This window comes from Saccopteryx leptura, chromosome 2 (assembly GCF_036850995.1).
Source record: "Saccopteryx leptura isolate mSacLep1 chromosome 2, mSacLep1_pri_phased_curated, whole genome shotgun sequence".
Lineage (NCBI taxonomy): Eukaryota > Metazoa > Chordata > Mammalia > Chiroptera > Emballonuridae > Saccopteryx > Saccopteryx leptura.
The window spans coordinates 244,618,306-244,635,400 of NC_089504.1; the positions used below are offsets into that span (position 1 = coordinate 244,618,306).

The 17,095-nt window shown below is 45.8% G+C and overlaps 2 protein-coding genes across 7 annotated transcripts in view; one reads left to right on the forward strand and one right to left on the reverse strand.

Moving 5' to 3' along the window:
- The window catches only part of HVCN1 (hydrogen voltage gated channel 1), a 28,822-nt gene extending 23,802 nt beyond the window's left edge, over positions 1–5,020 (forward strand). For all 4 annotated transcript variants that reach the window (XM_066370952.1, XM_066370951.1, XM_066370950.1 and 1 more), the window contains 4 exons: positions 112–216; positions 988–1,219; positions 4,425–4,537; positions 4,884–5,020. In XM_066370952.1, coding sequence (XP_066227049.1) covers positions 112–216; positions 988–1,219; positions 4,425–4,537; positions 4,884–4,949 — 516 coding nt within the window. In that variant the 3' untranslated portion in view covers positions 4,950–5,020. The remainder of the gene's footprint in view (positions 1–111; positions 217–987; positions 1,220–4,424; positions 4,538–4,883) is intronic.
- The window catches only part of TCTN1 (tectonic family member 1), a 29,078-nt gene continuing 16,396 nt past the window's right edge, over positions 4,414–17,095 (reverse strand). For 2 of the 3 annotated variants that reach the window (XM_066370949.1, XM_066370948.1), the window contains 7 exons: positions 13,727–13,861; positions 13,076–13,201; positions 12,593–12,678; positions 11,559–11,699; positions 9,011–9,173; positions 6,825–6,950; positions 6,219–6,362 (listed from right to left, as the gene is read on the reverse strand). In XM_066370949.1, the coding sequence (XP_066227046.1) occupies positions 6,219–6,362; positions 6,825–6,950; positions 9,011–9,173; positions 11,559–11,699; positions 12,593–12,678; positions 13,076–13,201; positions 13,727–13,861 (921 nt within the window). Of the gene's footprint in view, positions 4,832–6,217; positions 6,363–6,824; positions 6,951–9,010; positions 9,174–11,558; positions 11,700–12,592; positions 12,679–13,075; positions 13,202–13,726; positions 13,862–17,095 lie in introns of those variants that run through there. The other variant, XM_066370947.1, reaches the window with a different exon arrangement.

The window sequence follows — 17,095 nt, forward strand, 5'->3', positions numbered from 1 at the left end:
TGGCATTTTTCCCTAGTGGTTTTATCCAGATGTTTCCAAATCAGCCCTTTAAAGGTGGAAGTCAGTTATCCATTTCTCTCATGGTTTCTTGCTCCTTCCCTCGGTCTGCAGGTCATCATCATTTGCCTGGTCGTTCTAGACGCCCTTCTGGTGCTGGCTGAGCTCATTCTGGACCTGAAGATCATCCAGCCTGACAAGAATGACTATGCCGCCAGGGTAGCGTGTCAGCAGCCCTTCAATATGGCTCACTTCTGTTATCTGCACTGCAGGGGGTCAGTGGGACAGAGAGCACCCACCTTGAGGCCTCATGAGAGAGTAGTTTGGGTGCTAGTTTTAGTCCAGGAGCAGAGGAAATATCTTGCTTTTGAAATTCTAGATAAGCATTACTACAGGCAGGGAGCTTTCTCATTTCACTGATTTGGTAAGGGGGTGGTTGATCATTGTATATGGTCCTGACGTCAGCCATGGAGTCGTTCTAATTTTGCAAGGGTTTGTTTGGTGGGATTGTTCCGTTTTCCTGGGACCAGAGCTAAAACATAACTGAGGCCAAGATGCCATCTTTAGTTTGATTGGAAACTCTATCTCTGTAGTCAACAGAACCAGGACCTTGTTCCTAAGACTACTAGATGCTGACCAGAACCTAATTGTCCCAAAGGCTTAATGATTAAGCAAGGGAGGAGAGGGAGATGCGTGAATCAGGCATGAGTGAGGTCAGTTTGAGTCAAAGGGAAAAAAAATAATCAAAATAAAAGTCCAGATTAAAGAAAATCAGGTTCCTGTGTGGTTATAGGCATGGTGGATGTCTTCAATTCTCCCATCGCCCAGTTGTCCTTCAAAGAGCAGAGCAGAGCCCGGAGTGTGGTGTTCCCACTGTATTACCATTCTGGGAATGGGGCCTGGTGCTGGCAGGTGCACTCGAGGCCAGCTGGTCTGTGTGCTCTGACCTAGTCTGGATCTGTTCTCACTATTCTTCCTTGTCCCCTCCAGGTGTTCCACTACATGAGCATTGCCATCTTGACCTTGTTTATGATAGAGGTTTTCTTAAAAATATTTGTTTTCCGCTTGGAGTTCTTCCACCACAAGTTTGAAATCCTGGACTCCGTTGTTGTTGTGGTTTCATTTGTCCTTGACATCGTCCTCGTGTTCCGGGAGCATGAGTTTGAGGCTCTTGGGCTGCTGATTCTGCTCCGGCTGTGGAGGGTGGCCCGGATCATTAACGGTATGTCTCTTGTGCACCTGGGTTACCAAGTGGATAAAGGAGTGGGTGGGGTCTGGGAGAGGGCAGAGCCCGAGAGTGGGCCGGAGAAGGTGGCAGGTCTCGTTTCCATTTTGGTTTCTGCCTCTTCCCTGCTGTCTAAAGTGAAGTGGTTTGATTTGGCGTCCCACTGCCACCTCTGTGGCTATGAATTGACACCAAGACATGTGCTCTGGGAGGAACTACCTTTCCCTTCTAGGCCCTATTTCCATGATTGTTGGATATTTGTAGAAAAGGTTAGACTGATCGCTCGAGAGTTTTATCAAACCCTATCCCACCTTGGGAGGGGTATGTAAAGCCAGTAGGCACAGCCACCATCACAGCCGCCTGGCCTGTGCAGGCTCGCATTTGATTCGGACAGACAGTAATGAAACAACAGAGCCAAGAACTGGTGGGCCATTAGCTTTAATCCCAGCTTGCACCCGGCGGGCAAGAAATACACAGTGGGAAAACACTTCCCTTTCCATTCAAGGCTCCCAAAGCCACTGACTTATCCCGAGTTTCCTAGAATCAAACTGTGCAGATCATTCCCTAACCCTTCATCCACTACTAGTCGTTTTCTTATTCAGTGCTCCCCAGCATCTCTCAAACCAAACTCCTAATTCCTAGATGGCAGCAAAAAAAAAAAAAAAAAAAAAAAAAGGAATAAAAACATTTTGACACCTTTTTATTTTTCTAGTACTGTGAATTGTTCTTGCTAGGGTAAGCCCAGAACAGATGCTTAATAAATAATTAAAAACATCCAGAGGTGAAGAGCCTTGTTCACCTCTGTTCCCCATCTCCTTCTCTCTGCACAAACTGGCTTCTCCTTCAGCACTCCGCCATCTTGGCTGCTTCTCCTCTCCTCCACGTGGCCTTTCTCTGCTGTCTGTTCTCCCCTAGCATGGGCTCCTCTGCCCCATTTTATAGTGTAGAAATCAAAACCTTTAATCCAATATACAAACAAGGAAGTCTGATACAAAATCACTTATCTGAGGCATAATGGGATTCCTCATGAGAGTACACCACCCCCTATCATGCAACAGTCAAGGGTGTGGGGAAAAGCTTAGTCTTAAAACTAAGCCTTAGGCTATAACAACCCTGCCTGTTTACAGCTTGTCCCCCACATCCAATGCAAACTATAAGCAAGCAAACATATATATCATATTTACAAACCTATTTGACCAACAGGGTACCATCAAAAAGGGGTTCAAGCTGGAAAGTTATGTACACTAGAGTCCGCCCCCTTTGAGAAAATCATAATACCTGTCAGGACGATGAAGGCTCTTAGAACTGGAGTACTTCTCAAACTGACCAATTTTGATACTTTCTGGGAAATGACACATTCACATGCAGTACTCTGGTTCTAGAGTACACACTTGGGGAAATCCTGCTTATTTCCCGTAAAGAGCCTCTGCCTTGCACACCGGTTTGTACAGAGAGCCGCTGCATCAGAGAAGCTGCATCTGCTGTGGTTTTGTGTGACACAGTGATCACCAGTTGGTTAACTGTTCAGTTACCAGTGTGGTCTGAGTTGCTCAAATGCCTGTCCATGGACCTGCTGTGTCAGAAGCACCTTCAATGAATGTTTTGTTGTTTTTTCAATGGAGAGTCCGATGCAGATGTCTGGGATGGAGTCCCAGCAGGGTGTCTATCTCTGAAGCACTGCCAGGCGATTTGGGTGCCCAGCAAGGTTTGGGAATCACTAGACTAGGGCCCAAAATGACAGGCTGTGGGTCACTGTCAGAAGAATGAGCAACATTCGAGCCCCTTTGAGACAGGCTGGCCCCTGACATGAAGCTCCTTCCCTTGGTGGCAGTGAGTCCTATCACAGCCTCCAGAGCCCCACAGCCGGCTCCCTGCAGCGAGACCGGGTGGGGGAAGGGCCATGTCTGCTGGGAGGCGGGGCTGTGTGAATGGCTCTGCCTGTGGGCACTGTGGGCTCTAGAGCCCGGTTCAGATCCAGTGATTAAAATAAAGCCCTTTAGCCTGACCTGTGGTGGCACAGTGGGTAAAAGCGTCGACCTGGCACGTTGAGGTCGCCGGTTCAAAACCCCAGGCTTGCCTGGTCAAGGCACATATGGGAGTTGATGCTTCCTGCTCCTCCCTCTGTTCTTTCTATCTCTTTCCTCTCTCTGTCTCTTTCTCTCTGTGTATCTCCTCTAAGAAAATAAATAAATAAATAAAAATAAAGCCCTTTAAGAACATTCATTTGGGTCCTGTCAAAGGAAATAAAGGAAGCTTTTCAGATACAATTGAAGATGCTTATGCTAATTATTTCATTAACCAGACAGAAAAATACTCTGTACAGAGTTTATGCACAATTAAGATAGATAAGTCTTTACCGATTATAAAGGAGTCATGACCATAGTTACTATCCATTACTATCCATAGTGAGATTTGTTTTTGCAGATGAAACCAAAAGTCTGAGATTTGTTCACCTACTTTGTCTAAAAGGTAGCAGGGCATAGGACTGGCTAATGGCTGTTAATACATTGCGACCTACTTTAGTGATGTAATATGAAAGGTCTGAAAAAGCAACACCAGGTTATAGCAGACTGTGAGACAACCAAAACGTAGAAACCAGGAACCACTGCTCCCGGGCCTCATGGGCACTACCTGTGTGGGTAACGGGTCCAGGCACGGTCACTCTTACTTGGAAGGTGGTGGAGCATCCCCAGTTGCGACACAGTCTTTTGAGGCAGTGTCCCCACCATGGTGTGGGCATTTCAGAGCCATCAGTTGAGACTGATGATCTCTCAGTCAGCTAAGACTTAGGTTCTTGCTGACAGCTAAACTGGCCATAGCTGTGGGAAGCCGAAAGCGGAGAAAGTGACCATCCCAGCCCCAAGCTTGAGCATGTCTAGCTTTGCACGTTTGTGGCTTCTGTGCCCAGAACTGCGAGGCAGCGCTGTCGTGAGCAAGCTCTGTGGGGAGGGGCTTAATGCTCACCTGCTCTGTGATGATTTGTAAGGATTTTTCAGCCCATGGGAACAGAAGAGAAATATTTCACAACTAGGTACTGAGTTCAGAACTGAAAACTCAAACCCTTTAAGTGATGATTGTTTTACTTTTCTGTCACCACTCTTCCTAACTGTGTACATTTATAAGGAAGATAGATTTTTTTTTTTTTTTTCCAAGTGGTTAAATTAGAAACCAGTCTCATTTGAGATCCTCAATTATTTTTCAGGAATAATTATTTCAGTTAAGACACGCTCAGAACGGCAACTGTTAAGGTTAAAACAGATGAATATACAATTGGCCACCAAGATCCAACATCTTGAATTCAGCTGCTCTGAGAAGGTAAGGAAACACTTCTGAGAAAACGCCATCCGTTTGCAGTTGTCCACCTTCAGCACAGTGGCGCCTCTCACCACCAGGCCTCTGTGCACGTGGCGTCCCTAGCCTGGAGCACCTCTCCCCTTGGCTGAGTCTTCCTTGTCCTCTCCAAGCTGGCTTAGGCATCACCTCTTTCCCAGAGCTATGCGAGGGCCTCCTCTTGTCGCTGCTGTCATCCATTGGACCCCATCTGATTGTAGTCGTTGCCTTCAGTGGTGTGTCCCTGTACTTGGGGCTCACTGAATGATGCTCACGTGCCTGGTGAGGTTCAGAAGGTAAATTCAGTTATTTGTCTGCTTTGTAATAACAGGAACAAGAAATCGAAAGGCTTAACAAGCTACTGAGACAGCACGGACTCCTTGAGGAGGCGAACTAGAGGTGTACCTGCTCCACTCAACTGGAAAGCCCTGCCCTGTGGGTGGGGCCTCTGAACAAGAGGGACGGCCGCCTGGCCTGGGCCTGGGCGTTTGCAGGACAGGTGCAGTTTGATGCCTTTGCATCCCTCCCACCCAGCTCAGATTCTGGAGGGACAGAGTCTTTCGGACGGCTCTCTCTCTCTCTTCCCTGCTGTGATGGAGAGCATCCGATCCTATTCCCGCCTGCACTGTATATATCAGAAATGTACCATAAGCTGTTTTCTCATGTTGAACACTTTACTCTTGCTTGAAAATGTACAACAAAGCCGGACAATTACTAGCTGTATATAAAAGTTAATCTCATCAAGTGTACAGTTCTTACAGTTTGCATGGATACTGAGGCGTCCTTTCACATGAGCACTATGAAAGATAAAAGAAATACAAAGGAAGCTGCCTTAGCTCCCAGCCCACTGTAGGAAAGCCTGTTATGTTTCCAGGCTGTTCTAACAGCTTGTCTGAGGGCAGCTCCCCTAGGGCTTGTTCTCAGGTACCCAGCCCTCCTCTGCACCGTCCGGCTTCTAGCTGGCTCTGCCGAGTTCTGCCTTCTTCTCAGTTACTGTACAATTCATGTGTAAAAGAAACTCCCTCCTTCCTCAGGGACCTCCTACTGTATTCTTCCCAGCTTCAACTGCTTGGCATTGCTCTGTGGCACCCCATACCAGCCCACCAGCTGGAGAGCTAGCTAGTGACAGTTCCTGGTACAAAAATATCGGTTGGACCCAAGACTCCGCTATAATTAACATGGCATTTGGGGGAAGAGCCCCTCCTGAGGCCTTGTAGTCTATTTGCGTGACTTTACACAATATTTCGCTATTTTTTGTACTCATTTCAGTGAGACCTGAAAAGGAAAGAAAACCTGAACTAAAGACAATGAATAGTTTACCAGTAGTTCACATTAAGGCAGGGGATGAGTCAAGTGGATAAACCCACAAGGCCTGTGCTACTTGAAAGTCTGTTCTCTTTACCGTCTTCACAAAGGCGGTTTGCTTTCCACATACGACCTGTGTTGACAGTTTAGGAAATGACCAAGTTCAGAGGGTGCCCCATTCTAAAGACCAATCAAGTAGAATAAAATTTCCAAAAGGAGGGGAAGGAGTGGAGAGGGGTGGTGTGCTTGTTTGGGGGCAACCTCGAGTGTTAGAAGTATAATAAAAGGGGATACTTCTGAGGGGCCCTACACTCCCTTGATTCCAGATGTGTGGCCTCGTTTCCTTAGTTAACAACTTACGTCAGACAAACGGGAAGAAGAAATTAAAGGGCAGCCTGGCATTGATGATTGGTTGAGCTCTGAAGCCTGCCTCTGCAGGTGCAGACACATCCACAAAAGTAACCATAGTGGAAATAAGAACCGTCCTTTCATTTCCTGAGTTGGTCTGTAAGAAAAAGCAAGAATGGTGCAAGCCCTGTCATCCAGTGTGGTTGCTGCCAGGATAACAAAGACGGGACAGCTATCATTCTCTTCCTCACGGATCTCTGTCTGTCAGTGAGTTCATGAATCTGATAGGTACATGAAGGGCTAACCAGCCATTAGCTTGGACGAGAGAGATAATTTTTACCCAGGTTGTCCTTACTAGCACATCAATGTCAATCACAACTCCATTTTCACAAGCATCTTAAAGATCAAATCTGAATGAGGATGCTACTGTGAATAAAACCATTGTCGATGGAGGCTCTTCCTCTAAGTGAAAGATAATGACTGCTACACTGTTGTATGGCTCCAGATTGTTTCAATTTTAATTATAATCTTTTTCACAAAATAATAAATTTTACTCTCACACTTGAGTTTTGTCTGGACTATGTCTTAGCCTATACCTCAAAGCTGAAGTTCAGCCTACCTCAGGAAAGGAGGATGAAATTAGACTTGTGGTTACATTGACTATTTTAGCCTGTGGGTTCAGTAAGGATCCGTATTTGGTCCACTTCACTTCTATGACCAAAGCCACGGGGAGCTGGCAAGACTCCTGCAAAACAAAGTGCCGTTAATCAGGTCAAGTATTACACAATCTCAAGTTAAACTTAATCTGCAGTTCAGAGTTTTAATTATAAAATGTTTCACGTTACAAAATGTTCTGAACAGGAGAATGAATAGACTCTCAAAGTTCAGATAACTTCTTACAGAAAGCACATTATTTTGAAGTACTCAATGCCCCAAAAATATTTTAACACCTAAAGTACAATTTTCCCATTCTCTCCTATTTCTGCTATTTCTAAAGAGGCCAGCAATACCTGAGAGATATAAGCCCAATACCCATCTGTAGGATCTTCCCTGCTCCAAGTTCCCCCACCTGTCCACACCTACCTCAGAGATATTTTAGGAGAGAAACTGGCATTGGGTGGGGAGGAGAAAGAGAGGATGCTATTATTAATAGAAATGAAACCTGATTGCATATCATGATAAAATATACTTAGAGGAAATTTAAATGCCTTCTTTTCATTCATCTGATTTCATCAGTTGGCAGTGAAGGTGTTACACTGGGTGCACAGGCAGAGTCTGTAAGTGGTCAAAGGTGCTGCCCACTCTCCATGGGAACTGAGAGCACGGGTGCCAGTCCAGCTGCCCAGTTCAGAGTGGACGGTGTAGGAGCCGGTCCCGAGGTCTCCACCCCAGGGTCTCTGTTACGTCCCCAAGGGAAAAAAAAAAGGGTGAGGCGGCCTTCCCAATCTTTCTCCTGCCTTTAGATCGCTTTAGTTGGCCAATGTGATAACTGTTGAAGCTGCATTATGGGTAGAAGGAATTCCATTGTATTAATTATCTACTTTTGTGTATTTGAAAATCTTCCACAATAACAAGTTTTAAAAAACACATCTCTTCAGGCATGAAAAGCTAGCACACCTGCTAAATTTGGTGCTGCCGAAAAGGCCCTGGTGGAATCCCTTCACAGGAACTGCCCTTTCAGCGATTTGCAGGCTGAACGATCCTTGAATATCCTGTTAATAGGAGAAGATGCAACATGCTGCTGGTACAACTGAGCTTAGCAGATGCTCTCCGACTGTCTGCTTCTACCTGGGTTTCCTGGAAGACTGGCACGAAACCCACCTCAGGCCTTCTGAGCTCCCTGGACCAGCACCGACCCTGGCAATGCCAATGTCCCCACTGCTGTCTCTCCTCCCAACCAATGTTTTCCTTCCGAGGGTAGAGTAATAACTGGGTGTCTTCACCCATCTCCAAGAAGCCAGAAGCAGTTTGCCTGGTTTACTGAGGTGGCTGAGCCGAGCCAAGCAAAGCCTAACGACTAAAGGGATTGAGAGATCAGCAGTCTCTGGAGGCGAGGGCAGGATCAGAGCCAGTGAGCCAGCATTCACCCCCCACTATCCCCGGGCTATAAATACGCTAAGCAGATAATGAAAGGCCTGAAGAAACTGCAACAAGAAGAAGCTGGGCAATTAAAGGATAAGATGGGGAGCACGCCTCCAGTGATGGGGCCAGCCCACACTGACTGCTGAGACAAAAGGGAAAGGCAGGCAGAAGAATCACACGTGATCAGGAAGCTATTTGTAGGATGTCAACTGCCATGAAACTCTTGGGAACTTTGGAACTGAAAGGTCTCGCATGTGGGCCACTTCCCATAGACCAGGGAATAATGGCTGGGAGAGCTCTGGGATGAGAGGAGGTCTCAATCTTTTTGAGAAGTCCTCACACTCGTCTCGTATCTCCATGCCTAGAGGCCTCACGTAACACCAACAGTGAGAGTAGGAACAGTCAGGATGGTGACCAGTGGCAGTTCCCACTCATGGAGTGACCACTAAGCACCACGGAGATTACCTCATTAATTGAACAACCCCTTGAGATTGGTACTATAACTAACATTCTCACTGTACAGATGAGGAAACAGGCTCAGACCCATCCAATCAATGGCCCAAAGCAACAGTGTTAACAAGGGGCAAAATTAGTACTCAAGATCCAGGCCCATCTGATGGCATGGTTCAGGCTCCCGCCCAGAGCCATCTGCCCGCCACGGGGGAGGAGGGGCAGTGGAAGGAGAGGCGGCCAGCATGTGGCCTTCAGCTTGTCCCCATTTACCTTCCCATGGGACTCCTGGGTGATGAAGCGGATGGGCACCCAGTCCAGCACATCCTGGGCCTGGGAATTGCCAAACGGGGCCACGTAATCTGGGAAGCCATGGCCTGTCAGCAGTCTCTTCACCTTCTCTGCGACAAGTGGACATGGGAAAGCCCCCGTCAGTCTTTGGAGAAGGAAAGAGAGGTCAATGGAATGAGGCTGCTGTTCACCCTGGTGGTTTTTACAGTCCTCAACAAAACACGTGCTCCTGCAGTTTATTTTCTCACTCCCCAAAAGAGGAATTGTTGGAAGAAGCCAAAGTGTCTCTAGCTTTGAGACACCTTCATCGGCCAGGGAGATGAATCCAAAACAATGTTTTCCCAAATGGTGTTCCATTGAGAAGTTCTGTACAAGAAGGAAAGGTTCCATGGCCAAAAGTTTGGGAAATACTGCATACCCATGTCCCTCCTGGAGCATGCTGGCATGTTAAAGGCTCTGAGAAGTCCAACAGGAAGGAATCATGTTTTTAATTTTAATTGGTATTTCCCAAACATACTGGACCATAGACCTACCCCTACTGACAGCTTTGTGGAAATGTATTCCATGGAACCCTCTTTGAGAAATGCTGGTCTAAAGTGATCAGAACTAATAATATAAAGGGTGAGTATTGTCTAACCAAAATAATGATGTAAGTGCCTGTTGGGCAGATAAAATGTATTATGCTCACTTTGTTAAAGAGGCCGTTGCCCAGGTGATATTAATGTGTGTTGGGGTGGGCTAAAGGCAGGCAGAATCCTTGTAGCCTGAGGCTTGGTTTTGGGATTAAGCCTTTCCTACCCTTTTTGGTGTAAGGTGGTACAATCCTATCATGCCTCAGAGAAGTGACTTTGTATTAAGAGACTTCCCTATTATGTATATTGGATTAAGGGTTTGGATTTCTACACTATAAAATGGGAACAGAGCGGGAGTTTGGCTCTTGGTTCCTGAGGTTAGCATGAGAGAGTGGAGAGAGTAGAGCCAGCAGCTAAAGGAGGCCACGTGGAGGAGGCCAGGAGAAGCAGCCAAGATGGCAGAGTGCTGAGTGAGATGCCAGTTTGTGTAGAGTTTGTATCTGGGATAAGGAAGGAGATGGGGAACTGAGGAGAATAAGTCTGGTGAGCTAGAAACCTTTGATTCTAGGAAACTCGGATAAGTCAGTGGCTTTGTGAGCACTGAGTGTGACTGGGTTTTGGAGCCCAGTGTGTATTTTTACTTGCCCGCCGGGTGCAAGGTAGGATTAAAGGCTATGGCCCACCAGTTTTTGGCTCCATGGTTTCTTTACCGACTGTCCGAATCCAATGCGGACCTGCATGGGCCAGGTGGCGGCTGTGATGGTGGCCCTGGCTGTGGCTGCTGGCTTTACAGTGCCCTGGGGCGGTGTAGGGGTGGGAAGTGAGTGGACTTTGGGAGTGGGGATGAGAGGGAAAAGGGCCAAAGTCTCGTCTTGCACAGTGGGAACTCAGGAAATAATCTATAAAACTAAAATATCGAGAAATAGCATTATATGCAAGTTATTTAAAGATTTGGTGGCCCTGGCTGGTTGGCTTAGTGGTGGAGCATCAGCCTGGCGTGCAGAAGTCCCGGGTTCGATTCCCGGCCAGGGCACACAGGAGAAGCGCCCATCTGCTTCTCCACCCCTCCCCCTCTCCTTCCTCTCTGTCTCTCTCTTCCCCTCCTGCAGCCAAGGCTCCATTGGAGCGAAGATGGCCCGGGGCGCTGGGGATGGCTCCTTGGCCTCTGCCCCAGGCGCTGGAGTGGCTCTGGTCGCAGCAACGCCCCTGGAGGGGCAGAGCATCGCCCCCTGGTGGGCAGAGCCTCGCCCCTGGTGGGCGTGCCGGGTGGATCCCAGTCGGGCGCATGCGGGAGTCTGTCTGGCTGTCTCTCCCCATTTCCAGCTTCAGAAAAATACAAAAAAAAAAAAAAAAAAGATTTGGAGGTAAATTTCCAAAAAATCAGCTATAAGAGTTAAATATTATTGCCCCTGGCGTGGGGCAGGTGAGGGTAAGAACTGCTGTTTTTATAACAAGCCATGCAGAGCTATCTAACAGTTTCCATTCTATACGTGTTTGATAATAGAAAGATAAAAACACATCACATTCAGGCTTGTTCTCACTGGGTTGGCTATGTTGTGTACAGCATACTAAAATTCAGAAATACAGGAAGCACTTTCAGGAAAAGCATTTTGCTGTGAACTCAAGTATTATGTGACCTTGAAAATAAAATACACCCCCCAAAACACCATAAAAGCCTCGAGATTCTTACTCTGCTTTATTTGATTTTAAAAATGGTTGTTATAGTTTTCCTTTAAACCATGACACACGATTTATGGTTTTGAGAATTAAAATTAGGAAAAAAAACCTATCATAAGGTATTGTCACTACTTCTACCTCTTAATAATCATAAGGTACATTGTGCCTTTCCCAGCTATGCACCAGCTGCTGCAGATATGTGATTAACATGCGAGGGCAGGAATATTTTATTTTCTGATCAACACAAACAAGTTCCAATAGAAACAAGCTACTTCCGTTACCTGAGTTTACAGCCAGTTCGCATATTGTATCCAAATAATACTGGGGTCCGGATCCCCTCTGTTGCTAAGCAGTCTTCCTCAGCTGTGCTACGAAGTATAGTAAATTGTCCATATCTATTCATGGTCTGAATAATCCCAGACTTTCAGAGAAAGTTAAGGGATAACCGCCCAGTTCAACAGTGGTCTGACTCTCAGGAAACAGTATCACATGTGTGACATGCCACATGAGTAAGACCCAAATATTTCTTCTCTGAGCCTTGGGGAATTTGACAACTATTTCCCAAGAGAGGGTAAAAATATTTGTAACTTTTTTTTAATTAAAAGATCCTCAGAGAAAAAAATCTTCAGAAACTGGCTCTGCAAAATTAATTCCAAGTTTTCAAAGTCATTAAATTTGTTTGCATCTCTGTGAAATTAAATACATCTAAATGCCAGCTTTTCTATGTTAAAATTTTCATTATAGCCTGACCGGTGGTGGTACAGTGGATAGTGTCGACCTGGGACACGGAGGGCCCAGGTTCAAAACCCCGAGGTCACCAGCTTGAGTGTGGGCTCATCTGGCTTGAGTGAGGGCTCACTAGCTTGTGCATGGGATCACAGACATGACCCCATGGTTGCTGGCTTGAGCCCAAAGATTGCTTTCTTGAAGCCCAAAATCACTGTCTTGAGCACGGGTCACTGGCTCAGCTGGAGCCCCCCAGTAAAGGCACATATGAGAAGCAATCAATGAATAACTAAGGTGCTGTAACTACGAGTTGATGCTTCTCATCTTTCCCTTCCTATCTCTGTCTCTCTCCCTCTTGCTAAGAAAATAATAACAAAATTTTCTTCATTACAGAACACTGATATTTTCCTGGGTCATGCTGTTCATGCACTTGCTATGCAGCCAGACCCAACCCCCACCAGGGCCGCCCAGAGGAAGCTCTGGCCAGGGCGAGCCTCTCAAGCCCACAGGACCCTCAGCAATAAAGAGAAGTGCAGCGCACGCAAGTAGACAGAGAAATCAACCTTCTCCCCAGAACGAAAAAGGATATCCTTTGTAAGGCTGAAATCCGGCAGCTACTGGGAGCCCCACAACATAACCAGGGTTTCCACTGAGAGGAACTGGCTTTGTATTTTGCTGAAAGACAATGCAGAAATGCCCCCGAGTAATTCTCATTTTAATAAGGAAGTGATGGGGGTGGGGGTAGGGTGAAATGCTTCTCAAAATAAAATCTGGGATTACCAGCCAATAAAAGATTTTCTCCCCTACTCGGGACTATAAATACATCTGCTGAGTGTAGGAGCACATCACACTGTAAAGAACAAGCTCCCACTCAAGGAGTCGCAGGCTCCGAAGGGAAAGGGCGCAGGCCTCAGCCTGACCCATCACCAGCTCGTGCTCTGCATGAGCCTTTGTTCAGTATAAGGGTTCAAGATGCTAATACTTCTAAACTGAGATTATTTTTCTTCACTAACAAGTTAGGATTTCTTTTTACTTAGCAGTTAAATACTTGTGTAGAATTGATCCAACTTACCTCAGTAAAATGAATTTCAAACTTTTGCTGGAGAGGAAGCAGCGCACTGCTAACTACCCCCAGGAGGAGAGAGACGGCCGCTCTTGTTACTTCACCTGCAGCTGTGTATGTGAGCCTGTACTTCACCTAAAAACAAAGTGACACTCCAAATACACCTGTTCCCATGACATTTCTGTAGCTGTACTAGTGACTCAATATATCTATCTGAGGCAAATGCTTTCCCATTTCTCCATGTGCTGAAGCTTTTCTCTCCTATCCTATCAAGTTAGGGAGATGTCATTTCAGCATCAGCCCAGCTGACAAACAGGGTCATCTGAGCCTCTCTGTACCCAACTACGTAAGTTTCAAATGAGCTGGTCTGGGCAGCTCATTTTCTGCAGAGGAAACACATTAAAACAAATGGCAACAACAACACATTTTGATGTATTCTTGTAAGTCACTAGATTTATGGAGAAAAAGCGCACACAATGATTTCAGAGATAGGTGTCCTCTGATGGGACAGTATAAAGGCAAGTAGGAGGCCAAGTGCAGAAAAGCAACACCACGGTGTGGACCAGAACCCCTTTCGGAGGAAATCCAGTTGGCCCAGGACCATATAGTTTGAGTCTGCCACAAACAGACAGAGCTTTCAAAGCCAAACTGGGCACCTACCTCGAGAACAATGTTAGTGCAGATTTGAACAGCCCCCACCTTGACGAGAGCTGGCTTCAATACACCAGCGTATTCCAGTCGGGTAAGCGTTTTATTTAGAGACTGAATGACAATGGACTGAACAGTGATAGGGACCTGCAAAGTAAACAAGTCCTGGGTTACTCCATCACAATGGAGCTGAACAGGTTAAAATAACTAAACACTTGAAGCAAACCTCCACTGATACAGCACCAAGTAGAAAAAAGCATGCTACAGAACAACAGGCTTACTCTACAGCTCTCCACATTCGTAAAACCCCAGATATTTATATGTAAATACATATATACATTCACAGAGAAAATACCTGAGAAGGATATAGCCAAAACTTTAAATGTGATTACCTCTGAAAACATATGTTCACCTATAAACACTTGTATACAAATGTTCATAGCAGCATTTATAAAAGCCATAAACTGAAAAGAACCCAAATGTACATTAACTGATGAATGGATACATGAATGTGGTACATTCATACAAAAGAATATTACTCATCCATAAAAAGGAATAAAGTACTGACACATGCTACAACATACACAAACCTTGAAAACAAGATACTAAGTGGTAGAAGCCAGACACAAAAGGCTACGTATTATATGATTCCATATGAAATCTACAGAGACAGAAAGTAGATTAGTGGTTGCTAGGGGGATGGAGGGAGGGGAAGAACAAAGAGTGACTACTAATGAGCACAGGGTTTCTTTTTGGGGTGATCATAATGTTCTGGTGATAATGGTGATGGTGCCACTAACTTGTGAAAATACTAAAACACAGTAAATTGTACGATAGGAGAATTATGTCTCAAACACACACACAAAACTCTCATCACACCATCAAATGCATGTATATACTCTTACCTCCAAACACAGCCCCTACCAATGAAAGCACCCTCTCTGTACACACATACATATTCTCCAGAGTCCCAGGGCCCACCCCAGGCCTCCACAAACTCCCTGAATATACACTCAACCCAATGCATGCACAACTTCTACCCACACCCACACACAGTGGTGGGATCATGGGTGAGAGACAAGTCTTTTCACCTCGATGCGGAAGCCCTGTGGCCCAATGCTATTAAATGACATTTTTCATTTATGGCCATTGCCAGCAAGGTTACAAAGCAGCAAACACTTCTTTAAATGTACTGAACCTATAGGTACTCGGCCTCTGAGACAAATCTGACATCTGCTCTAAATGTCAGCTCTTAGAAACCATTCTATAGGAAGGGATCTAACTTGTATCCGGTTGATTATATTGCTTTGAACTTTGCCCTCAATTATGGGCCATGCTGTTTATAATTCAAAGTTATTAAATATTTAAGCCTTCATCTTATAGATAAACAAGTAGTTCTCCTGTATTTGCTCCTGTGCCTAAGAAGACCTGCAACTGTCCTTTTAAGTCAAACCTCTCATATAAGAACATGACATGTTTGGAAGCAAAAAGAGCTGTCGCATGACACAGTGACAAAAGAGCATCACCAATCACTACAATGCCCTCTGCATGATAAGCCACAATAGTGGGTTCAAGAATTACAAGGGGAGTCCCACACTACAAGTTAATTGGTTCTTAAGTTTAAGTCATCAAGCCTGACCATGTGGTAGTGCAGTGGATAGAGCATCAGAATGAGATGCAGAGGACTCAATTTTGAAACCCCAAGGTTGCCAGCTTGAGGGCAGGCTCATCCGGCTTGGGCGTGGGGTCGCTGGCTTGAGCATAGGATCACAGACATGACCCCATGGTTGCTGGCTTGAGCCCAAAAGTCACTGGCTTGAAGCCCCAGGTTGCTGGCTTGAGCAAGGGGTCACTTGCTCTGCTGTAGCCCCCTGGTCAAGGCACATATGAGAAAGCAATCAATGAACAACTAAGGTGCTGCCATGAAGACTTGATGCTTCTCATCCCTCTCCCTTCCTGTCTATCTGTCTCTATCTGTCCCTCTCTTTGTCTCTCTGTCTCTGTCCCAAAAAAAAAAAAGTTTAAGTCATCAAAAGATAGTCCCGGATTCCTCTATCTGAACATAATGGTCCCAGATTCAACCATGATCCTGGTTTCCAAGAATGTGCACACACTTCCATACCAGGCACTGATGGGGCCATTCCTGTGGTGTGCGGGTTGGCTGGCAGAGACCGAAGGGTCCAGTGCAAACACGCTTCAGAAAGACGGATAGAAAGGGCAGGAGCTGCACTACTCTACCAACATCCACTGGGACAGCCACTGGAATGAAAACAGCAGGGCCGTTCTGGTTTTCCGCTGGTCCCGTTCCATCACAGCCCATCTCAAACTAAAGAATTAAAGGCATGCTTAACAATAAAATTACAGGGCTATAATTTAACCTTTCACTGATGGTTCAACAGATACTGGCAATGACTCCAGGAAATCATAAGGAGCTTCACTTAGTGGGGAGACTGCATCCATTTTTTTTTTAAATTTTTTTTAAAGGTTTTTTTTTTTTTTAATTTTATTAATTTTTAGAGAGGAGAGAGAGAGGGAGAGAGAGAAAGGGGGAGGAGCTGGAAGCATCAACTCCCATATGTGCCTTGACCAAGCAAGCCCGGGGTTTCGAACCGGCGACCTCAGCATTTCCAGGTCGATGCTTTATCCACTGTGCCACCACAGGTCAGGCTGCATCCAATTTTTATATTCCAGCCATTGAAAGAGGCTTTAAAAATACAAACTCAAAGATATCTCTGTTATCAGTTGATATGCTTGTCTTTCAGAGCACAAACTTTAATGTCACACAGATCTGAGTCGGAAGTCCCAGCCTACCACTTCCTGACTTCCCCACAGGATGCAGAGAGAATGTGCATGAAGCCTTTAAGTCAAGGCCTGGCACGCAGGCCAGTCCAGTGTCACAGGCTCTGGGACCAGACACCGCGATACCTGTCCCACCTCTGCCACTTCCCTGCTGCACAGCCCTGGGCAAGTAATTCCTGTGACTCACATGGCAGAGGGGTACAATAACAGGGCCTACCTCACAGAATTGCTGAGATGACCAAAGGACTTCAGACATGTGTGGCACTTGGAACAGTGCTTGGCACACACTACGAGCCTTTCAGTAACATCCTGTTAATTCTCATAAAAAGGCTTTCCTAACTGAGCCAACCCTCAAGTCATTCCTTCACTTAACATGTAACCCACTGAGTGTCCAACACATACTAGATGCCACCCTAGGACTAAGGATCTTATCATAAACAGGGTCACTACCCCAATAGACAGTTCAAGCTTTGAAGGGTAGAATCAAAGCACTGTTTTAGTGATTTCAAGATATTTGAGAGCTAGTACAGTGATTTTCAAACTGGGTTCCTGGAAACAGTAGGGTCTCTCAGAGGGACCAAA